Source organism: Monodon monoceros, unplaced genomic scaffold (genome assembly GCF_005190385.1).
Source record: "Monodon monoceros isolate NGI ecotype Baffin Bay Population unplaced genomic scaffold, NGI_Narwhal_1 Super_Scaffold_16, whole genome shotgun sequence".
NCBI lineage: Eukaryota > Metazoa > Chordata > Mammalia > Artiodactyla > Monodontidae > Monodon > Monodon monoceros.
Genome location: NW_021703772.1, coordinates 7,128,290 through 7,150,117, shown reverse-complemented (window position 1 = coordinate 7,150,117; position 21,828 = coordinate 7,128,290). Strand labels below are relative to the sequence as shown.

At 45.6% G+C, this 21,828-nt stretch overlaps 1 protein-coding gene across 1 annotated transcript in view; it reads left to right on the top strand.

Annotated features, from left to right (window-relative positions):
* The window catches only part of INPP5D (inositol polyphosphate-5-phosphatase D), a 130,258-nt gene that overhangs the window by 11,792 nt on the left and 96,638 nt on the right, over positions 1 to 21,828 (top strand). Inside the window, exon 2 of the mRNA XM_029225078.1 lies at positions 9,639 to 9,702. Within this exon, the coding sequence (XP_029080911.1) occupies positions 9,639 to 9,702 (64 nt within the window). The remainder of the gene's footprint in view (positions 1 to 9,638; positions 9,703 to 21,828) is intronic.

The following is a 21,828-nucleotide window of genomic DNA, read 5'->3' as shown; positions in this document are numbered from 1 at the left end:
ACTCCCCATGTCCTCAAGTCCATCCTCTACGTCTGCATCTTTATTCCTCTCCTGCCCCTAGGTTCTTCAGAACCATTTTTTTTTTTAAGATTCCATATATATGTGTTAGCATACGGTATTTGTTTCTCTCTTTCTGACTTACTTCACTCTGTACGACAGACTCTAGGTCCATCCACCTCACTACAAATAACTCAATTTTGTTTCTTTTTATGGCTGAATAATATTCCATTGTATGTATGTGCCACATAGTCTTTATCCATTCATCTGTTGATGGACACTTAGGTTGCCTCCATGTCCTGGCTATTGTAAATAGAGCTGCAATGAACATTGTGGTACATGTAAATGTAAATGTGGTACAATTACGGTTTTCTCAGGGTATATGCCCAGTAGTGGGATTGCTGGGTCGTATGGTGGTTCTATTTTTAGTTTTTTAAGAAACCTCCATACTGTTCTCCAGAGTGGCTGTATCAATTTACATTCCCACCAACAGTGCAAGAGGTTTCCCTTTTCTCCACACTCTCTCCAGCGTTTATTGTTTGTAGATTTTTGTGATGATGGCCATTCTGACCGGTGTGAGGTGATAACTCATTGTGGTTTTGATTTACATTTCTCTAAGTAGTGATGTTGAACATCCTTTCACAATCTGGCAATCTGTGTATCTTCTTTGGAGAAATGTCTGTTTAGGTCTTCTGCCCATTTTTGGATTGGGTTGTTTGCTTTTTCAATATTGAGCTGCATGAGCTGCTTGTATATTTTGGAGATTAATCCTTTGTCAGTTGCTTCGTTTGCAAATATTTTCTTCCATTCTGAGTGTTGTCTTTTTGTCTTGTTTATGGTTTCCTTTGCTGTGCAAAAGCTTCGTTAGGTCCCATTTGTTTATTTTTGTTTTTATTTCCATTTCTCTAGGAGGTGGGTCAAAAAGGATCTTGCTGTGATTTATGTCATAGAGTGTTCTGCCTATGTTTTCCTATAAGAGTTTTATAGTGTTTGGCCTTACGTTTAGGTCTTTAATCCATTTTGAGTTTATTTTTGAGTATGGTGTTAGGAAGTGTTCTAATTTCATTCTTTTATATGTAGCTGTCCAGTTTTCCCAGCACCACTTATTGAAGAGGCTGTCTTTTCTCCATTGTATATTCTTTCCTCCTTTATCAAAGATAAGGTGACCATATGTGCATGGGTTTATCTCTGGGCTTTCTATCCTGTTCCATTGATCTATCTTTCTGTTTTTGTGCCAGTACCATACTGTCTTGATTACTGTAGCTTTGTAGTATAGTGGCTATTCGGGGTCTTTTGTGTTTCCATACAAATTGTGGAATTTTTTGTTCTAGTTCTGTGAAAAATGCCACTGGTAGTTTGATAGGGATTGCATTGAATCTGTAGATTGCTTTGGGTAGTATAGTCATTTTCACAATGTTGATTCTTCCAGTCCAAGAACACAGTATTTCTCTCCATCTGTTTGTATCATCTTTAATTTCTTTCATCAGTGTCTTATAGTTTTCTGCATACAGGTCTTTTGTCTCCTTAAGTAGGTTTATTCCTAGGTATTTTATTCTTTTTGTTGCAATGGCAAATGGGAGTGTTTCCTTAATTTCTCTTTCAGATTTTTCATCATTAGTGTATAGGAATGCAAGAGATTGTGTACACTAATTTTGTATCCTGCTGCTCTACCAAATTCATTGATTAGCTCTAGTAGTTTTCTGGTGGCATCTTTAGGATTCTCTATGTATAGCATCATGTCATCTGCAAACAGTGACAGTTTTACTTCTTCTTTTCCGATTTGGATTCCTTTTATTTCCTCTTCTTCTCTGATTGCTGTGGCTAAAACTTCCAAAACTATGTTGAATAAGAGTGGTGAGAGTGGGCAACTTTGTCTTGTTCCTGATCTTAGAGAAAATGGTTTCAGTTTTTCACCATTGAGAATGATGTTGGCTGTGGGTTTGTCATATATGGCCTTTATTATGTTGAGTTAGGTTCCCTCTATGCCTACTTTCTTGAGAGTTTTTATCATAAATGGGTGTTGAATTTTGTCAAAAGCTTTTTCTGCATCTATTGAGATGATCATATGGTTTTTATTCTTCAGTTTGTTAATAGGGGTTACACGTTGAATGATTTACGTATATTGAAGAATCCTTGCATCCCTGGGATAAATCCCACTTGATCATGGTGTATGATCCTTTTAATGTGCTGTTGGATTCTGTTTGCTAGTATTTTGCTGAGGATTTTTACATCTATGTTCATCAGTGATATTGGCCTGTAGTTTTCTTTTTTTGTGACATCCTTGTCTGGTTTTGGTATCAGGATGATGGTGGCCTCATAGAATGAGTTTGGGAGTGTTCCTTCCTCCACAATTTTTTGGAAGAGTTTGAGAAGAATGGGTGTTAGCTCTTCTCTAAATGTTTGATAGAATTCTCCTGTGGAGACATCTGGTCCTTTTGTTTGTTGGAAGATTTTTAATCACTGTTTCAATTTCATTACTTGTGATTGGTCTGTTCATACTTTCTACTTCTTCCTGGTTCAGTCTTGGAAGGTTATCCCTTTCTAAGAATTTGTCCGTTTCTTCCAGGTTGTCCATTTTATTGGCATAGTGTTGCTTGAAGTAATGTCTCATGATCCTTTGTATTTCTGCAGTGTCAGTTGTTACTTCTTTTTCATCTCTAATTCTGTTGATTTGAGTCCTCTCCCTTTTTTTCTTGATGAGCCTGGCTAAAGGTTTATCAATTTTGTTTAGCTTCTTAAAGAACCAGCTTCTAGTTTTATTGGTCTTTGCTATTGTTTCCTTCATTTCTTTTATATTTATTTCTGATCTGATTTTTATGGTTTCTTTCCTTCTGCTACTTTGGGGTTTTTTTGTTCTTCTTTCTCTGATTGCTTTAGGTGTAAGGTTAGGTTGTTTATTTGAGATTTTTCTTGTTTCTTGAGGTAGGATTGTACTGCTATAAACTTCCCTCTTAGAACTGCTTTTGCTGCATCCCATAGGTTTTGTGTCATCGTGTTTTCATTGTCATTTGTTTCTAGGTATTTTTTGTTTTCCTCTTTGGTTTCTTCAGTGATCTCTTAATTATTTAGTAGCATATTGTTTAGCCTCCATGTGTTTGTACTTTTTACAGTTTTTTTCTGTAACTGATATCTTGTCTCATAGCGTTGTGGTCGGAAAATATACTTGATATGACGTCAATTTTCTTAAATTTACCAAGGCTTGATTTGTGACCCAAGATATGATCTATCCTGGAGAATGTTCCATGCACACTTGAGAAGAAATTGTATTCTGTTGTTTTTGGATAGAATGTCCTATAAATATCAATTAAGTCCATCTTATTTAATGTATCATTTAAAGCTTATGTTTCCTTATTTATTTTCATTTTGGATGATCTGTCCATGGGTGAAAGTGGGGTGTCAAAGTCCCCCACTATTACTGTGTTACTGTCAATTTCCTCTTTTATGGCTGTTAGTATTTGCCTTATGTATTGAGGTGCTACTATGTTGGGTGCATAAATATTTACAATTGTTATATCTTCTTCTTGGATTGATCCCTTGATCATTATGTAGTGTCCTTCTTTGTCTCTTGTAATAGTCTTTATTTTAAAGTCTATTTTGTCTGATATGAGAATTGCTACTCCAGCTTTCTTTTGATTTCCATTTGCATGGAATATCTCTTTCCATCCCCTCACTTTCAGTCTGTATGTGTCCCTAGGTCTGAAGTGGGTCTCTCGTAGACAGCATACATACGGCTTTTTTTCTGTATCCATTCAGCCAGTCTATGTCTTTTGGTTGGAGCATTTAATTCATTTACATTTAAGGTAATTATTGATTTGTATGTTCCTATTACCATTTTATAAATTGTTTTGGTTTGTTTTTGTAGGCTTTTTTCCTTCTCTTGTTTTTCCTGTCTAGAGAAATTCCTTTAGCATTTGTTGTAAAGCTGGTTTGGTGGTGCTGAATTCTCTTAACTTTTGCTTGTCTGTAAAGGTTTTAATTTCTCTGTTGAATATGAATGAGATCCTTGCTGGGTAGAGTAATCTTGGTTGTAGGTTTTTCCCTTTCCTCACTTTAAATATGTCCTGCCACTCCCTTCTGGCTTGCAGAGTTTCTGCTGAGAGATCAGCTGTTAACCTTATGGGGATTCCCTTGTATGTTATTTGTTGCTTTTCCCTTGTTGCTTTTAATATATTTTCTTTGCATTTAATTTTTCATAGTTTGATTAATATATGTCTTGGCATGTTTCTCTTTGGGTTTATCCTGTATGGGACTCTCTGCGCTTCCTGGACTTGGGTGGCTATTTCCTTTCTCATGTTTGGGAAGTTTTCAACTATAATCTCTTCAAATAGTTTCTCAGTCCCTTTCTTTTTCTCTTCTTCTTCTGGGACCCCTATAATGCGAATGTTGGTGCGTTTAGTGTTGTCCCAGAGGTTCCTGAGACTCAGTTCTCAATCCTCAATTCTTTTCATTCTTTTTTCTTTATTCTGCTCCCTGGAAGTTATTCCCACCATTTTATCTTCCAGGTCACTTATCTGTTCCTTGCCTCAGTTACTCTGCTATTGATTCCTTCTAGAGTACTTGTAATTTCAGTTATTGTGTTGTTCATCACTGTTTGTTTTCTCTTTAGTTCTTCTGGATCCTTGTTAAATGTTTCTTGTATTTTCTCCATTCTGTTTCCGAGATTTTGGATTATCTTTACTATCATTACTCTGAATTCTTTTTCAGGTAGGTTACCTATCTTGTCCTCATTTATTTGGTCTTGTAGGTTTTTACCTGTCTCCTTCGTCTGTAACATATTTTTTTGTCGTTTCTTTTTTTTTTTTTTTGATGGGTGGGGCTGTGTTCCTCTCTTACTGGTTGTTTGGCCTGAGGCGTCCAGCACTGGAGTTTGCAGGCAGTTGGATAAAGCCGTGTCTTGGTGCTGAGATGAGGACCTCCGGGAAGCCTCCCTCTGATTAATATTCTCTGGCGTCTGAGGTTCTCTGTTAGTCCAGCGGTTTGGACTCGGAGTTCCCACCATAGGAGCTCAGGCCCGACCTCCGGCCTGGGAACCAAGATCCAAGCTGATTGGCACAGCAAAACAAAAAAACCCCAAAACAAACAAACAAACAAACAAAAGGATAAGTACAATATCAGAGAATAAAATTAGAAAGATAAAAAATATATTAGGAAAAATAAAAATATAATTGAAACAACTGGTCACTGGGGGTTCCTCCTGTCCCCTTAGGTGTCCATGGTCCCCCACCAGTGCCTGGTAGGTGCCCTAGCTGTGCGGATACATGAATTACACATCCTCCTAGTCTGCCATCTTGACTCCCCAAGTGGCTTTTTTGAATGCAGAGTTTCCAACCCTTGTTCTCCCATCCCATCTTGTCCAGATGTTTGCAACACTCAAGCAAGAAAAAAAGAGAAAACATGTACAAACAATTAGAAATTAGAACTGAAATATAATGAGTTACAAAGGAGTTTAAAAAACAGTTATAGAACATGCTAAGCCGATCAGCAGAGTGAGACAGACACTAATGAGGCTCTCGAATTTCAGAGTTTGATTTTTCTCTCTCTCTCTCTCTTTCTCTCCCCATGGGGCTCACCATAGTAAAGGATGCTTCTGGGCATGCTTGTCAGTGGTTATTTGGCTAGGAAGAGCCACACAGAAGTAGTAGTTTTATCTGAGAGAATGAATAAAATGCCATGAAGTAGTTTCTTCCTATTTCCATTTGCTTATCCTTTTACATTTGAGCAAAGCTTCCCAAACCATGATTTGAAAGTGCCCTTCCCGGGGGAAGCATCTTCCTACTTGGAACAGTGTAGGCACCTGTAGTCACCCAGCAGCTGTTGGGAGTCACATGGGAAATTTGCTGTAGGTACCACTGCATTTGAGAGTGGAATAATCTCATACAGACCAGGGACACGGGAGACTGGGATGGCCCAGGACCATCCCAACCTGGGTGTCCAGAGGGAACATTTCTAACACACTCGCCCTGAAATGTGACCCAATCACTAGAAGGAGTGGCAGCTGAGGACTGTTGTTAGCACCCTACATTTTTACTAAATCACCATAAAGAGGTGGGAAAGGCCTGGATGGAACCCATTGCCCCCAATGAGCCCATTGTCTGGATTATGTTCCAGTGCAGTAGTTGTCAAAGATGATTTAGTTGTGGAATCTTCACTTTAAACATTTTACATGTAAGATTTTGTGGGTGCATATGTGTGCATGTGTATGTGCTTATGTGTATATGTGATGTATCTGTATGCACATGTATGTACATGTATACGTTTATGCGTGTAGGACCAGGGTGAAGTGCAGCTGCTGGTGAGTGCAGGAGGCCAAGGGGTGCCCCACTCCACCTCCCTGCAGAGTCCCCAACACCCCATGGCATGCTCTCCCCAGGGTTGTGTGTGGCAGGGGTGGTGGTGGCGGTGATACTCTATGCTTTCCCTTAAAGATCTACTGATTTGGCCCCAGGGATGACGTGTGGGCCCCATGCATTGGAGATGCTGAGATATTACTATCTAAGGGGAAAGTATCCTCTTTTCCCATTGTGCTAGCTTTTGAATTCTCATCTGTTTGAGTAGTATGGAGCTGTTTCTTTGTTTCAGTGTTGCTAGAACATCTCTGAAAAAGCCATGAAGGCTTGTCTGCCACACTTGATTAACTAAAGGGTCTTCCTGTTCTGTACACTGTCTCTGTGCCTTTCCTGGTGACTCTGTATTCTTTCTTTCTTTCTGGTTACAAGCTGATGTTTGGGGCCTGTTCAATCTCTTCCACAAAGAAGAACCTAGGAGTAAGATGGGAATAAAGACACAGACCTACTAGAGAATGGACTTGAGGATATGGGGAGGGGGAAGGGTAAGCTGTGACAAAGTGAGAGAGAGGCATGGACATATATACATTACCAAACGTAAGGTAGATAGCTAGTGGGAAGCAGCCGCATAGCACAGGGAGATCAGCTCGGTGCTTTGTGACCACCTAGAGGGGTGGGATAGGGAGGGTGGGAGGGAGGGAGATGCAAGAGGGAAGAGGTATGGGAACATATGTATATGTATAACTGATTCACTTTGTTATAAAGCAGAAGCTAACACACCATTGTAAAGTAATTATACTCCAATAAAGATGTTTAAAAAAAAATTAGCTGCCCTCACCCAAATAGGGCACCGTTCTCGCCCTGGCCTTATTTGCATATCTACAGGAGGAAGTGTCACGAGAACAAGCAGTGAAAGATAAGAGCAGAGCAGACTTCCAGCTGTCCTCCGTGTGTGCCTGGCAGGCTCTGCAAAGAGGGTTGAGGCTGCAGGGGATGGGGATGGGGGAGTTAGGCTGGGGTCTGTGATGGTTCCCTGCTTCCCGGAACATCTGCAGGAGGTGAGGTGGAACTAACTACGGATTCATCCTGGCCATCTCTGAGATAAGCCAATTGTGGTGTCAGTTCAGGCTCTAAAGACAGGAAGGGGAGTGGAAAGACGGGAATTAAAGGGATCAGAGGAAGAGAGGAAATTTTCCTATGAGAAATGAAGAGACATGAGGAAGTGAAATTACCCAAAACATTCTCCAAAACTTTCTTTCAACATTCATTGTTTCAAAAGGCTTTAAAAATTGTAAAATTAACTACTTAAAATTGTAAAACTTCTACACAGCTAAAAAGAAAATAAATCAATAAACACTGTTAAAAATAAATAACTCCAAAATATATTGTAGTATATTTCAAAGTCTTATGAATAAGTAAGCAAAAGATGATTTAAAAAATGTGAGACAAAGACATGAAAAGGAATTCACGGGAAAAGAAATACAAATAGTGAAACATATGAGAACACATCAACCCTTCTCATAAAGAAAGGCAAATTAAAGCAAGCCATCATTTTTCTTTCACCTCTCAGATTTGCAAAAGATTAAAATGTCTGATAACAGCCAGTTGGCAGGGTGTGGGGAAATAGACTCTTTCATATCCGGTTAGCAGGAGACACAATGTGAGAACTTCATTGGAAGGCAATTGTTCATCTCTATCAAAATATAAGGTGCCTGCGTCCTTCAGCCCAGCTCTTCTCCTTCTAGTGATTTATCCACAATCTCTAAGAAATGTCAGCACATGTAGTGTTCAGTGTGTTTCAGGCATTCTTCTAAATGCTTAATCTACACAACAGGTAGATGTTGTGTTATCATTCTCCCCTTTTTACTGGTGGGGAAACTAAAACTCTGGATTCACCAGTGTACACAAGAGGTAGGAACAGCGATGTTCACTGCAGCATTATTTATAATAGTAAAAAGCCCCAAATAACTACCTGTCCATCATTGTAGTCTAAAATGAACAATGGCATGGCCACATGGTAGAACGTGACTTAGGCAGATTGCTAATTTTTTTTGGTGAAAAACATCAAATTTCAGAACAACGTATATAGTATGATGTTATTTGCATTTAAAAGATATGCATATATAAGTCTGTGTGTATGTTTAAACATTTTGGAATGATTTACAAGAAGGAGTAGGAACTCTAAGGAACTCACAGGAGCCGGGGAAGGAGACATTTATTTTTCATTTTATATCTTTCCATGTGGTCTTAAATTTTTTAAATTAGTGTATAATTTTAAAATCTAGTTAAACAATAACATAAATGTTTAGGACTGGGCACATAGGAGGGGTTAAATGAATGAAACTTTTGTACTGAATCATCTCCTTGATCACAGAAACAACATGAGCATCTGTGAGCTGGAGTGTGGCCCCTGCCTGGGGGTCCAGCAGGGATGGGCAAGTTTTCAAGGTCTGTGAGAATCCCAAGTGGGGGAAATGGGGGCAGGGAGGTTATGGTGGGTGAGAGAACAGACCAGCCATTTCAACTGAGAGTGTAAGACCCAAGTAACGTTCTCCCAAACTCCTTATGCCTGTGGGCTCGGCAGCCGAGCCAGTGGACCTCCGTGGCCATCTGCTGTCACCAGGCTTCTGTAGGCTGGGTCCCCCACCTGGACCACCCACCAATGGACCCCTTTCCCAAGGTGGTCAGACTTGACAACTCCCACTTCCTCTCAAAGCTTTTAGGAGAATAAAAAGTAGCTCTTCTTCCTTCTCACATTGGAGACCTCTGGACCAGAGGAAGGTTGAGCTTCTGGAAAGAAAAGAGAATCCGAAATTCCTTGCACTTCTGCGTTAGAAGCAACCCTAAGGCTCACCCACCTGCTGCTGGGAAAATCTGGGTCTCTGAAGGGATGGTGGCTGGTCTTTGGGAGAATGAACCCATGGGGCAAAGTCTCCAGGAGAGGCAGCCACAGGGGATAGGGGAGCTCCGTCCAAAGCTGACTGAGCTTTGCCCTGCCAGTGCCGCCCCTCTGTGGCAGTGCCCACCACCCATTCGGCATGTTCCCGCCATGCTCAGCCCCACTGGAGTCTCATTTCTTCTTGAAACACCCCTTCTGGCTCCATTCATTTGGCCAACATGACAGCCCAGAGGTTTAGGAAGCCCTTTCAGATGGCGGACTCCTCTAAATCAGACCACACAGCTAGCTGTCAAGCGCCAACATAAATCACGTCCCAAAGATCCCACCCGCCTTTTCCTGAGGCTCCTTGAGTGCTGGGGGGATGGGGAGTGGACAAGCAGCCCTGACTTTGCCCAGGATTGCTTGATGTCCAGAAAAAGGAATGCATAGGTTCTAATTCAGCATTTGGTCTATTTCAGGTACCGGAATTGCGTTTACACTTACAGGATTCTGCCCAATGAAGATGATAAATTCACTGTTCAGGTAAGTCTTTTATAAACTTTGAAATCTGACCCTGACTGGAACGTATATTGGCAGGGAAGGAGTGAAAAAGAGGAAGAAGGGAAGAAAGCAGGTGCCCCAAGCCGCCTAGACATGGGGGCTTGTCTTTCTCCTAGAAGAACCTGGGTGGCGTTGCTTAGCGGGTAGACTGTGACCCTGCAAAGGGACCCGCCCCGGGACATGATGGAGCAGACACAGCAGATGTTATCTGTGTTCATGGGTGTGAAGGTGAAATAACAGAAAGAAGGATACTCAGAGACCAAGGACAAGTGACTGTGGCTTGTTGGTTGTTTTCTTCAGCGCATTCAAATGCGTGACAGTAAGTGGGCCAGGAAGGAGAGAAGGGAGGGTACTTGTGGGAGAACAGATCGTAGTTTCTGAGGGGCTAGAAGACTGCCCTAAGGATTAGCATGAGATAATATCTTTCAATTTGTGGAGATCTGTTCCGTCAGAGGCTGATGCTCTTGGCATCTGATTTCACCGTGTAAAGTCCAAACGTGCAGAACTTGCATTAAAGGTTAAACAGTGAATTCCCTGGCAGCCCAGTGGTTAGGACTCGGTGCTTTCACTGCCGTGGCCCCGGGGCTCGATCCCTAGTCAGGGAACTAAGATCCTGCAAGCAGTATAACGTGGCCAAAAAAGAAAGAAAAAAAGTTTAAAGAAAGCCATACTAGGTGCGCCAAGTCCGGGAAGACCACCTTCCATACAGTTTGCATGACAAACACCACGGGTGTTGTGTGACCACAATGCATGACAACCGAGTGATGTGGAGGCCAGGGGAGCTATATGTAATCTGGCTGCACCAAGAGAGCAGGGGGTGGGCAGGAAAAATGGGGTGATGCTCTCGGTGTCCACGGTGGGAGCAGAGGAGTCACACTCAGCTCTTGGGCCCTTCGTGAGAGGCACCCACAGGCAGAGTGCCCCACCCACGTGCCAAGCAGAGCAGCCAGGATAGAGAAGGGTTGGGACACCATGTCATGGAGAAGCAGCGACAGAGTCTGTGGGGTTTAGTTGAAAAGAAAGTAGAGGTGGAAGGGGCGAGGTGGCGTGTAATCACTGATTCCGGAGGTGAAGGGAACAATGCATTTCGTGCAGAACTCGGATGCAGCGGTACAGACGGAGCTGGAATCAAGGGCAGGACAACAGGCAGGTCCCTGGGGCACAAGTCACTGGAAATGTGTCAAGAGGGAGTTGTGTTGAGTAGAAAGTTTCTGGGAGACTATTTATGGGGATCAAAGAAATCATTTCAGTGAGCCACTTGGGACAGAGACAGAGACCTCGGGGCCATGCATGAGCCAACCCAGGTGATCACGATGCTGCCTTCTCGGAAGCTGGGGCTGTGCTGCAGGGCTTCCCTGGGGATGCAAGTTTGGGCTCAAGCAGAATTGCTTCATGTCCTAGAGGTCAGGCTGAGCGCTGCTTCTGGCTTCTTCGTCCTTCCTGTACATACGTGCCTCTGCACTGGTATCTAAAGAACATCCATTTGAATGTTTCTGGATAGTCTAGGATGCCCCCATGTCTCAGCCTTGGCACCAGGGACAAATGTTGGTACCTTAATATTGGACGGTTCTTTCAAGACTTGGCAACCACTCATCAGTGGGATGGCTGCCTCTCCTATGGGCTCCTCACCCGTCAGGGATGAGGCCGCCTGAAGGGAGGCCTGCCTGGGGCAGGCAGTGGGGCTCAATGGCCTCGAATTTTTTCCAAGTCTAGGACTGCATGAACTTTCCCACAAAGGTTGGCGTCCTTGATAGGTGGTTTGCTGAAAGGAGTCTAAACTCTCTTAAGTTAAAAGTTAGTTGGTGCTTTTGATCTTTTTTCCCCTTGTGGTTTTCTTCTATTCCTTCAAAGGGAAGAAGAATTTAAGTATGACTAGGCCTTAAGCTGGAAAAGACATGCCTTTGTGACTTCTATAGAGTTTGTACGCACGGCTTGTCTACGTCTAGACTGCGTCTAGGTCTGTTCCCTCTGGCCTTTACCTCTTGCTGCTGTGACATTGCATGTTCCTGGGAACGGCTGCCAGTCCTGCAGCAGCTGGGGCCTCATCAGGCTTTGGGGGTTGAAAAGAACAGAGACTCGCTTTGGCTAACTTATGCAAGGGGGGCGGGCGGCCCTGGTGGAGATGCTTGGTGCAAGGAGGGAGAAGGCTGGGGCCTGGGACCAGAATGGTTGGGGCCCTGCAACCCAGGTGCTACCTGCCACGACTCAGCCCTTCTCAGTGGGTCTGCCCTTCCCCACCAACAGGCTCACTCCTGAGTTGCCAGTCCCAAGAGGGAATACGGTTGGCTCGGCCCCATCAACAACTTGTCTGCAGGGGCCCTTTCAGGTCTGTGAATGAATCAGCTGCCTTGGAGCAGGGGCCCGCCCACGGCTCGTAGAAGGGGGTAGAGTTGTGGGGACAGAGCATGGTTACCTGAGGCCCACGCTCAGCCAGGGTGGTGGGCAGGCAGGTGTCACAGAAGAGCTGGCACCCTGCTAGACGGGTCTGCCCCCGACCCCGGCACTGGGCCCGGGACCTCCTTGGTGGCCAATGCCAGGTAACCGGGGGACAGGGAGCCGGGGGACCTAGGCAATTTTCACTCCTAAGGATACGCCTTCCTATAAAAATACAACACCTCACGAGATGATCAGAGTAGCTGTGCACCAGCGAGCAGGTTAACGCACGCGCACTGCTAGGCCGAGTCTCCGGGTTGTCGAGCTCCAGCAGTTACCGTTCGGGGTTTATTTTAAATCCAGTTCCTCTTTTCATGTTGAGGCAAAACCTCATACTCTTTTCTGAGCTTAGCCACAGTTTCTAAATAACTCACTCCTTACACCTGAATCTGTTTGGTGCTACCAGAATAGGAGGCTCTCCGAATAAGAATCTGGCCTGAAACGTTGCCAAGTGAAGCAGCAAAAGCTTTCATCTTTTTCTAATTACCTTATAGCTCTTCTCACGGGGGCCTCTGGCTTTTTGACAAAACCAAAGAGCCACTCGGTCTTCGTTTCTTGCAGAGCGACCTCGTGAAGTTGGCCGCGGGTTGTGGCCCGTGACAGTCCATGAGGCTCAGGAAGGGGAGCGATCCTGACGCCTGGTTACTTCGTTCTCACTCCACCTTTCTCTGACTTACAAAAAATCAGAGATGGGAGGGAACTGTGTAAGCTGTAACTTCATTCAACCCCCGTGCTTTAAGCATGGACGTGGCTGAGCCCTGCAGAAGCAAGGCCTCGGGCCCCGTCTCCAGACCTGCCCAGCTAAGCCGTCTTTCTTGGACCCCATAAAGTGTGTCCAAACCCAGCTAGGTGTTGAATCCCTTAGAGAAGGACAGACTCTGCCCCAGGAGGACAGGGAGACAGGGAGAGGTAGCCTCTCAAAGGGAGAGCCCTCTTTTCCTGCCACCGTTGTAAATATTGATAACATTTGATCACACGTAACATTTGGCCTTTGGGCTAAATCAGTGAGGCACCTGGAACTCAAGCAGACCACCCTGTTCCCAGCTGGTTCAAGTCAAGATTGTGCCAGCCATGCGGCCTTGGGTGAGAGTGTGACCCTACTGGAAAGTGGGAATCACACACATGCCTCCCAGGGTGCGTGTAAAATACCCAGCCCCGGGGAGTGGCTGGCGTCAGGGAGCTGCATGGCCGTTACCGTCTTTATTTGCTGTGAGAGGGAACAGACCTCCAACGGGATGATGGCATCTGTGAACCAGCATAAGTCAGTTCTACCTCGTGCTCCACTGAGGGAGGAGGGAAGAATGGCGGGAAATGGGATGGAAAGAGAAGGAGAAAGACAATGAAGAGACAGGAAAGAAGGAAGGACCGAATGAAAGAGGGAAAAGGAGAGAAGGAAAGAGAAAGCTAAGAGGGAGGAAGAAAAAGTGAAGGAAGAACGAGGGAGGGGTACAGGTGAGTGGGGTGGGCAGTTCTGACAGAAGAAAAGATGGAAACAGGCGTGGGGCACAGAGGCAGCAGAGAAGGGGAGGGGAAGGGACACAGGCGGTGTTCTAGAAGGTTCTAGGCAGTGACTAGGGGTGGCAGGAAGGGGGCAGGTTTCGTGGCAGTCAGGCTCCCTCAGCTCTGCTTCTTGGGCTGTGGATTTCCACAGTTTTCTCAGCAGCCCGTGTATTTGTTAAGTAGCTGTTCAACAGCCACCCTTGACCCTGAGAATCTTCCAGACTGGAGGCTGAGCTGCCAGTGCTGGGGGTGGGCAGGGCTCTGAGCGCCACCCTGTGAGGCCAGAGGAAGGCGGGTGCGCCCAGTCCCTCAGCCTTGAGTTTCCCGCACCGAGAGTGTGGGTTTCTCATAAGGCCCAGACTCCCTCCCCGCCGTGGACAGGGAAGTGGCGCTCCCTGGAATGAACTGTGAGGCTCCCACTGCCTTTTGCAATGACCCTCCTCCCTGGGACATCAAGGCCCAAGTTCAAGGCGGGACGTGCAGTCCTGATGGGCCAGCTTGAGCAGAACTGAGGGGAGGGCCGAGGGCTGTCACGTAAACTGCCCGACGCCACAGTCCAAGTGGATGGGGCCCTTCGGCTCCATTCCTACGACCCTTCAACTCTTGCTGTTTTTCTCACATCCTTCCTACCAGGAAGAATAAAGCAGAAAATAACAACTGCCCCTGGCCCCCCATCACAGCGATACATTCACTACAATCTCCCTGTCTTTTCTCAGCGTTGAGGTTCTACGCAGGATATTGACTGTTGAAATCAAGACCGGAACACGCACAGGTTTTAAGGCAAGTTTAGGTGAAGAGGGAATTGGAAACCATGAGCCTCATAGACTCTCGGTCTCCTTTCCCCATTTAGAAGAAAACCCCGGCGCTTTGAGCTGTTCGGGTGAGAGACTCATGACTCAGTTCCTGCTCCCCGATGGTGGCTGTCACGTTGCTCTGGGCAGTGTGGCTTTTGGAGAGAGAAAACAAAACAACTTTCTAAAAGCCGTTCCGTCACAAGTGTCCAGGAGGGTTGACGGTTGAGCTCAGGAAGAGGGTGGCAGCTGCGATTGTTCTGAGTGGTCACCAAGTGAAGTAAAGATTCCGTCTGAGCTGCCGGGCGAAGGATGTGGCTCGAGAACACACTTCCTGACATTGCACAAGAGGGAGCAGAAGAGGCACAGGCGACAGAAGCCATACACGGCCGGGGCCACGTCACAGGACTCTGCGGCAGGGGGCCCGGCAGGCTCCACAGAGGCCAAGCAGTCCCTTTAGGCCATCGCTGCCACATTCTAGAAGCGTGCATTTTAATGTAATTTCATCTCAGTTCATTTTAGTTTAACCTGCTGTAGAACAAGGACAGGTCTGTTTTCCAAGCTTCTGAATATCTCAAAACATTTTCCAGTTGCCTTCAGATTGAAAAGGAAATTTGATGGAGATGAAATTCTTGGGGACCGAATTTCCCCTCAAAATTCTATAGAGGTGGTGTTCTACTGCCTTCAGAAATTTATGAGTTACAAATAGCCCCAGATACAAAATCCAAGGTCAAGCTGGTACCAGTCCCATTATAGGGAACCAGGCTTTTTCCTTTTTTTGTGTGGGGATTCTTTACCACCCTTGTCATTTTTCTTTCATCAGTAGTTCTGGGAATGTGTTCAGCCTTTTCGCTTTGCAAACCTGGGTCTTTCTTTGGCTCAGAAGACTTTTCTTCTGTTTGGTCTTTGAGTAAGTTTTGTGGGGTTTTTTGTTTTGTTTTGTTTTAATTTATTTATTTGGCTGTGCCGGGTCTTAGCTGTGGCATGCGAGATATTTAGTTGTGGTATGTGGGACGTAGTTCCCTGACCAGGGATTGAACCCGGGCCCCCTGCATTGGGAACACAGAGTCTTAACCACTGGACCACCAGGGAAGTCCCTTGAGTAAGTCTTTATTCCAGCTCTTCTGGTTTCTATTTGCCCTCTCTACCTCCAAATGACTGTCTTTACTCTTCCCCCCTCCCCGCTGGCCATGTTGTCCCTGCTTCTCATGCTCCAAGACTTCTAGTCCACCTTGCCACAGGACATGGGACCATTTCCTCTTTGTTGCCCGAAGCAGAGCCCACATGGAGACCAGCACTAGCTGTGGTTGGTGGGTTTAGGTACAGGGATAATGTAATATAACGTAATTGATAGGAGTAGGATGCACTAGTAACCAATGAGATGTGAAGGGAAGTGTTCCACGGGGCTTCTGGTAAAGGTTTCTTTTGTCTTAGAAGGAGACCCAAGGATGAAATGGTCCCTTTTCTACCTTTGGAAGCTGTCGTAGGATGGGATAGCTGGGGCTGCTGCTGCCATCTTGCAACCAGGAGGGGAAGTAGCTGGAAAGTGAGGCCAGTATGCAGAGGACAGAGCAGGAAGATGAAATGAACCTGGGTCCTCAATGATGCCATTGAATTAACCAAGCAGAATTAACCAGCCTGGTCATTGCCTGGCCTCTAGACTTCCTGTTTATGAGATAATTAATTCCTTTTTGTTCAAGTAGTTGAATTGGGGTTCTCTGTTACCTGCAGCAAAAAGTACCTTAATATGCAAACGTTTGGCCTATCCTAGGGGAATTTCAAAAGAGAAAAAGAAAATTTTTAACTGAACGTCAAGTTTCACTGCACCAGAAGCTCATAATCCACGGTCTGACACTCATATCCCCGACTCTCCCCTCTCTTCAGCCGTGGCCTGCGCCGTGTTGCCAGGACCACTCCAATCCCGCTCAGACACTTGCAATGACTTGTCTCCATGCCCCACATCCTAGGGGTCGATATCCCTTTCTCCAGCTCTAACCAGAAAAAGCATAAAAACCAATCAATATTTTAGCAACTACTTGCTTCTTGCAGAATGGTTTAGCGTCTTCCCTCAACTTTGCTCTCAAGATCAGGTTCTGGGTCTAACCTTAGTACATTAAGAGGCTACTTAAAGCTACCCAACGGAAGAGAGTCTTTCCTCTAAGAAAATAATCCCAGAAATAAAGACGCAGACGTAGAGAATGGACTTGAGGACACGGGGAGGGGGAAGGGTAAGCTGGGACGAAGTGAGAGAGAGGCATGGGCTTATATACACTACCAAACGTAAAATAGATAGCTAGTGGGAAGCAGCCGCATAGCACAGGGAGATCAGCTCAGTGCTTTGTGACCACCTAGAGGGGTGGGATAGGGAGGGTGGGAGGGAGATGCAAGAGGGAGGAGATGTGGGGATATATGTATATGTATAGCTGATTCACTTTGTTATACAGCAGAAACTAACACACCATTGTAAAGCAATTATACTCCAATAAAGATGTTTTAAAAAAGAAAAGAGAAGAAAAGAATCCCTAATTACTCCATAAAAATATCTGCCTGCTTCGTGCCACCCACCTACAGCTCCCGAACCCCTTACCTTCCTTTATCTTCTTCATGGCACTTGTAAGTACCTGACTTTATATACTTATTAATTGATTTTTGTACTGCCAGTCTTAGAACTGTTCCTGGCATATAGTGGGCACTCAGTAGATATTTACTGAATGAATTAATTCTGCTGACACCCTTAAGAATGTAGAACGGGGCTTCCCTGGTGGCGCAGTGGTTGGGAGTCCGCCTGCCGATGCAGGGGACACGGGTTCGTGCCCCGGTCCGGGAAGATCCCACATGCCGCGGAGCGGCTAGGCCCGTGAGCCATGGCCTCTGAGCCTGCGCGTCCGGAGCCTGTGCTCCACAACGGGAGAGGCCACAACAGTGAGAGGCCCGTGTACCACAAAAAAAAAAAGAATGTAGAACGACTATGTGTTTCACTTAAAATTAGGACTTGATTTGCCCTTGCTGCTGTTATCATTCTTAACTGGGTCCACACTATCCACCATATCTACTGACTTGGCACTCGTTTTTCATTCCTTGTCAATTGCCTGCATCCTGGGCAGGTTCTCTGTTCCACAGTCTTCGTTTTGCTGTCACTCCCTCCAATGTGGATTTTAATGTCACCACGGAGTTTTCTGTGTTGGAGCCAGCCTGCATTATTGGCTGAGCTCCCTCTTTAACTGGTGCTGTTGTCTGTTCATCTTTCCCATTTTCTTCTTGTGGATTTTCACTTCTGGGTCAGAAAGACCTTGCCTTTTCACATCCATGTGATGATGTCAGATGCTTCCCAGGATGTTTTACTAGTTCCTGTAGCAGAGGATTGAGAGAAGCCTTCCTCTGGGTCTTATTCTCTCCAGCCCCCAGTTCCTCATCTGAAATATGGGGAAAATGACATTACTCACGTAGGGAGATTTCCAGGACCAGAGATGGTTTATGTGAAGCACGCAGTGCCAGACACGTGTGTAACCCAATGAGTGATGGTTTTACGATAACTAGGAAGTGGGGAGAGAGGCACGGAGGCCAGTCAGCTAAGCAACACCCAGGCAGAACTATGCAGGCAGAAGCCCAGGCCTGCGGACTGAGGACGCCAGGCTCAGGGGAGGGAGAAAGTGCTGACACTTGGGGACACAAAAGATTCAGGAGTCCTGAGACTGGTACATGATAGTGCAGGAGGACTTGGAAAGAAGAATAAGTGGCCAGGAATCCTGACTGGCCCCAGATCACGGCCCAGGAGTGGGGAGGGGATGGAGGTGCCAAGCTCAGGCCCCTCTGTCCTCTTTGTATGAGGACCCACTTGAGTCCTATGTCTGCTCTTTGGGCCAGTTGAAGAACTGGGGAAGACAGATGCAGGCGCTCAGGGCAGGGGCTGGTCCCGGGGGTCCCTCTGGGCAGCAGTGAGAGAGAACTTGAGGACACCAGAGGGGCCAGGGAAGGTCCTATAACCGACCCGCCCCGGGGCTTACCTTATCTCTTTTCACCATTGTCCCCATTTATTGAGACCTTCTTAGGAGCCAGGCACTTAATATACATTCTTTAATCCTGGGAGGGAGGTATTCTTAACAGTACTCCCATTTTAAACACAAGGAAACTAAGGCTCAGGTGGGATAACACTGTTTGCTCGGTTCATACAACTGGTCAGTGACAGAATAGGGATATCACCTGACCCGCCATGCTGTGGCTTAAGGGCAAGGCCACCCCCCCCTCCTTGGCTTGGCTGTTAGTCATGGAGGAGTCCAATGGGGCCTCCTGGCTGGAGGGTGAGCGCCAGATTAAATCTGACGCTGCCGCCATGTTCGGCTACTGGCCTTTGCTTTCCCAACCACTGAAGGTTGGACCCAGCCTTGGAACCAGCTGTGAGTTGTGTAGCATTTGAGCCATTAACCTTCTTGAATGAGGCTCAAGATGACCCTCCTGTTAAGTTCAGTCCAGGCAGTGTTACAGCGGTACCTCCTGTCCATGTTCCAGAATGACTTAGCTGAGATGCCCCACATCCATTTATTCATCCTCACTCATTCAGCACATATTAGTTGGGCACAGTCCCTGCCCTCACGGGACATTCAGTTTAGAGACCGATGGCAAGCAGTTAGCAAGATGATCCCCTGAACCCCAGGTCTAGAGCTTGAAGTAGAGGTGTTTTAGGAATCTTCTACAGCAAAAAGAGCTCCCCTTCAATAGGAGGAAATGAATGTCCCAGCCCACGCTCCAAAAACTCATCACCCTCTGTTCTATGCTCCCAGTCACTTCCCCTCTTCCTACTACCAAGCCCTTGCCATGTGGGGTGGTGCTCAGCCCTGGCTGTCTACCCCTGTGAACTGTGGGTACCTCGGGAACAAGGTGAGGGTCTCATTTGCCTCTGTGTCTGCCCTAGAGCCCAGCCCAGGGCAGCCTTCATGACCACTCATTAACTGAAAGGCCCAACTGGACTTGGCTTGAAAGTGGTGCTCCAATTTACCTCTCAGTACTCAAGAGATTCGATTGGGTCCACCTAAATAACTCAAGATAATCCTCCTATCTCAAGGCCAGTACATTAGCAACCTTAATTCCCTGTGCATCTTAATTCCCCCACAACCCATAACAAAACACCTTCACAGGTTCCAGGGATGGGGAAGTGGGTGTCCTTGAGGGGCTACTGTTCTGGCCACCATGGCGACTGTCTTTGTGATTTATTGGCCTACTCATTTGTCATCTGTCTCCACCATGAGGATGGAAGACCCAGGGGAGCTAAGACTTCATCTGTCTTGCTCACCCCTGTGTCTGCAGCTCCTAGAAGAGCAGCTGGTACAGAGTAGGTGCTCGAGTAGTATTTGCCAAACTTTTGAATGAGGTGTAAATTTATAGTATGAGCAGGGAGGCATGGCTTTCATTTCTTCACCTGTAAAAGGAGGGGAGTAGACTAGAGACCTCCAAATGCCTGCATGCTCTAGAATTCTATGATTCCTTCTATAGCAGTGACATCAACGGAGAGGAGAGGGGAGTGATGGGGGGCAGCCGTTTCATAATCTGCTCTGCGGCAGGGGCGCAGTGGGTGCAGCAGGACGGGTCTGGGATGAGGTAAAGGCAGCGGGGGAGCTTGGGTGGAGGGGCTGCAGGTTCATCAGGAGATGCTCCAGGCTCCACCTGCCCCGAGGCTGCTCTTCTGCAAGCTGACTCCCAGGCTAAGGACACAGAGCTTGTCTGCCAGCTGTCATTTCTGTCTCCCTCAGAGCACCTTGAGAGTTGCGCAAAAAGAAAAGAAAAGCAAGCTGGAAAGAAAAGCATCTCAGGGATATGTAATTAAGGCTAAAAATATCCCTCCTAAGCTCCCAGCAATGAGAATGCTCCTGTTCCCAGGACCACTGGGACCATGAAGCCTTTTGAAAGATAATGACTAGTCCAGGTTTTTGGTATCGATGAGCTTGTACAAGTATAAATACTTGCTCTATCCAAGCAGTGCCAAGAGATGTGTGGTTCACTTCTTTCAGGGGAGGAGTTTAAACCAGGCAGCCTCTTTAAACCTAAAAAGGTCCCCTTTCAAGCTAAGCAGGACCTTTGCTGGGGGTGAGAGAAAAGGGGAAATGGAAGCAGTGAACAAGAAGAGCTTCCTTCATTGCATGTGTCAGAGGGAAATGGCTATTTTAAAGGCAAATTTTGCATACTGGAGGTGGAGGAGAACTTAGAAACTCTCCTTCCTTCCCCACACCCCCTCCTCAATCTTGAGGTGGACTGAGTGAAATCACGGAGCCCCAGGCCTGTGACAGTCTCTGGCCCCCAGGTGGCCAGGGCCACCTCCCCCAGCACTCCCCATCCCCACACCACACTCAGCTGTCTGCACCCTTCAGCCCCACGCTTTGCACCTAAAAGGGTTTATTCCTGCTGGCATGGGTGAACAAATTTGGACCCCATGATGAAAATGGTTACACAGGAAGAAGCAGAAAGATAAATCAAGTAGCGTGTCCTGAGAGAAATGGAGAAATAAGCACATTTCCAATCTGAGTGCAGCACGAGGTCCTGTGGTTTACACGGCCCGGCTTGGACCACAAAATTACTCTCTGAGTTAAGTCTTCTTTTTTCTGTATTAAGAAGGAAGGATTCCTGCAGATCAGTATTTGTTGTCTCTGCTTTTTCTTTTAGGAAAGTAGCAAGTAAGGGTGAGGAAGTTCAAATTGAAAATATAAAACAGAAATAAAATCCCCTGACCTTGAAACATGCCTTGCTTCTTGGGAAGCTGTCACTGTATTATGTGTTTCTCTAAAATTTAACTTTCGAAACTGTAATATATTTGGTATCTTAAAAATAGTCTTAAGGACCTTATCTTAAGCACTTTGAGTACTCGCTCAGGCTATCTTTAAATGTCAGCAGTCCTACAGTATTGGGGGGAGAAAAGATTTGCAAAAATTTGGCAATAACAGTATCATGCCTGGTCAGCTAGAGTGAACAGCGCACAATGTTAAGTGTGCTGTGATCCCCTTTAAAAGTGAAGGTAGTCAAAATGTACAAACTTCCAGTTATAAGACAAAATAAGTCCTGAGGATGTAATGTACAGCCTGGCAACTATGGTTAATAACACTGTATTGCATATTTGAAAGTCGCTAAGAGAGTAGATCTTAAAAGTTCTCACGATAAGAAAAAAAACTGTAATATGTGCAGTGATAGATGTTAACCAGACGTATCGTGGTAATCATTTTGCAATATGTACATCAAATCGCGTACACCTGAAGCTAATATAATGTTGTATGTCAATTATATCTCTTTTCTTTTTAATGTAAAGAAAAGTTATTGGGAATCTTGCCTAAGAACAGAGAGTGATAATAATAATAATAATAATAGCATCGTTGCTTGGAGTCCTTATGCATCCAGAATTCCT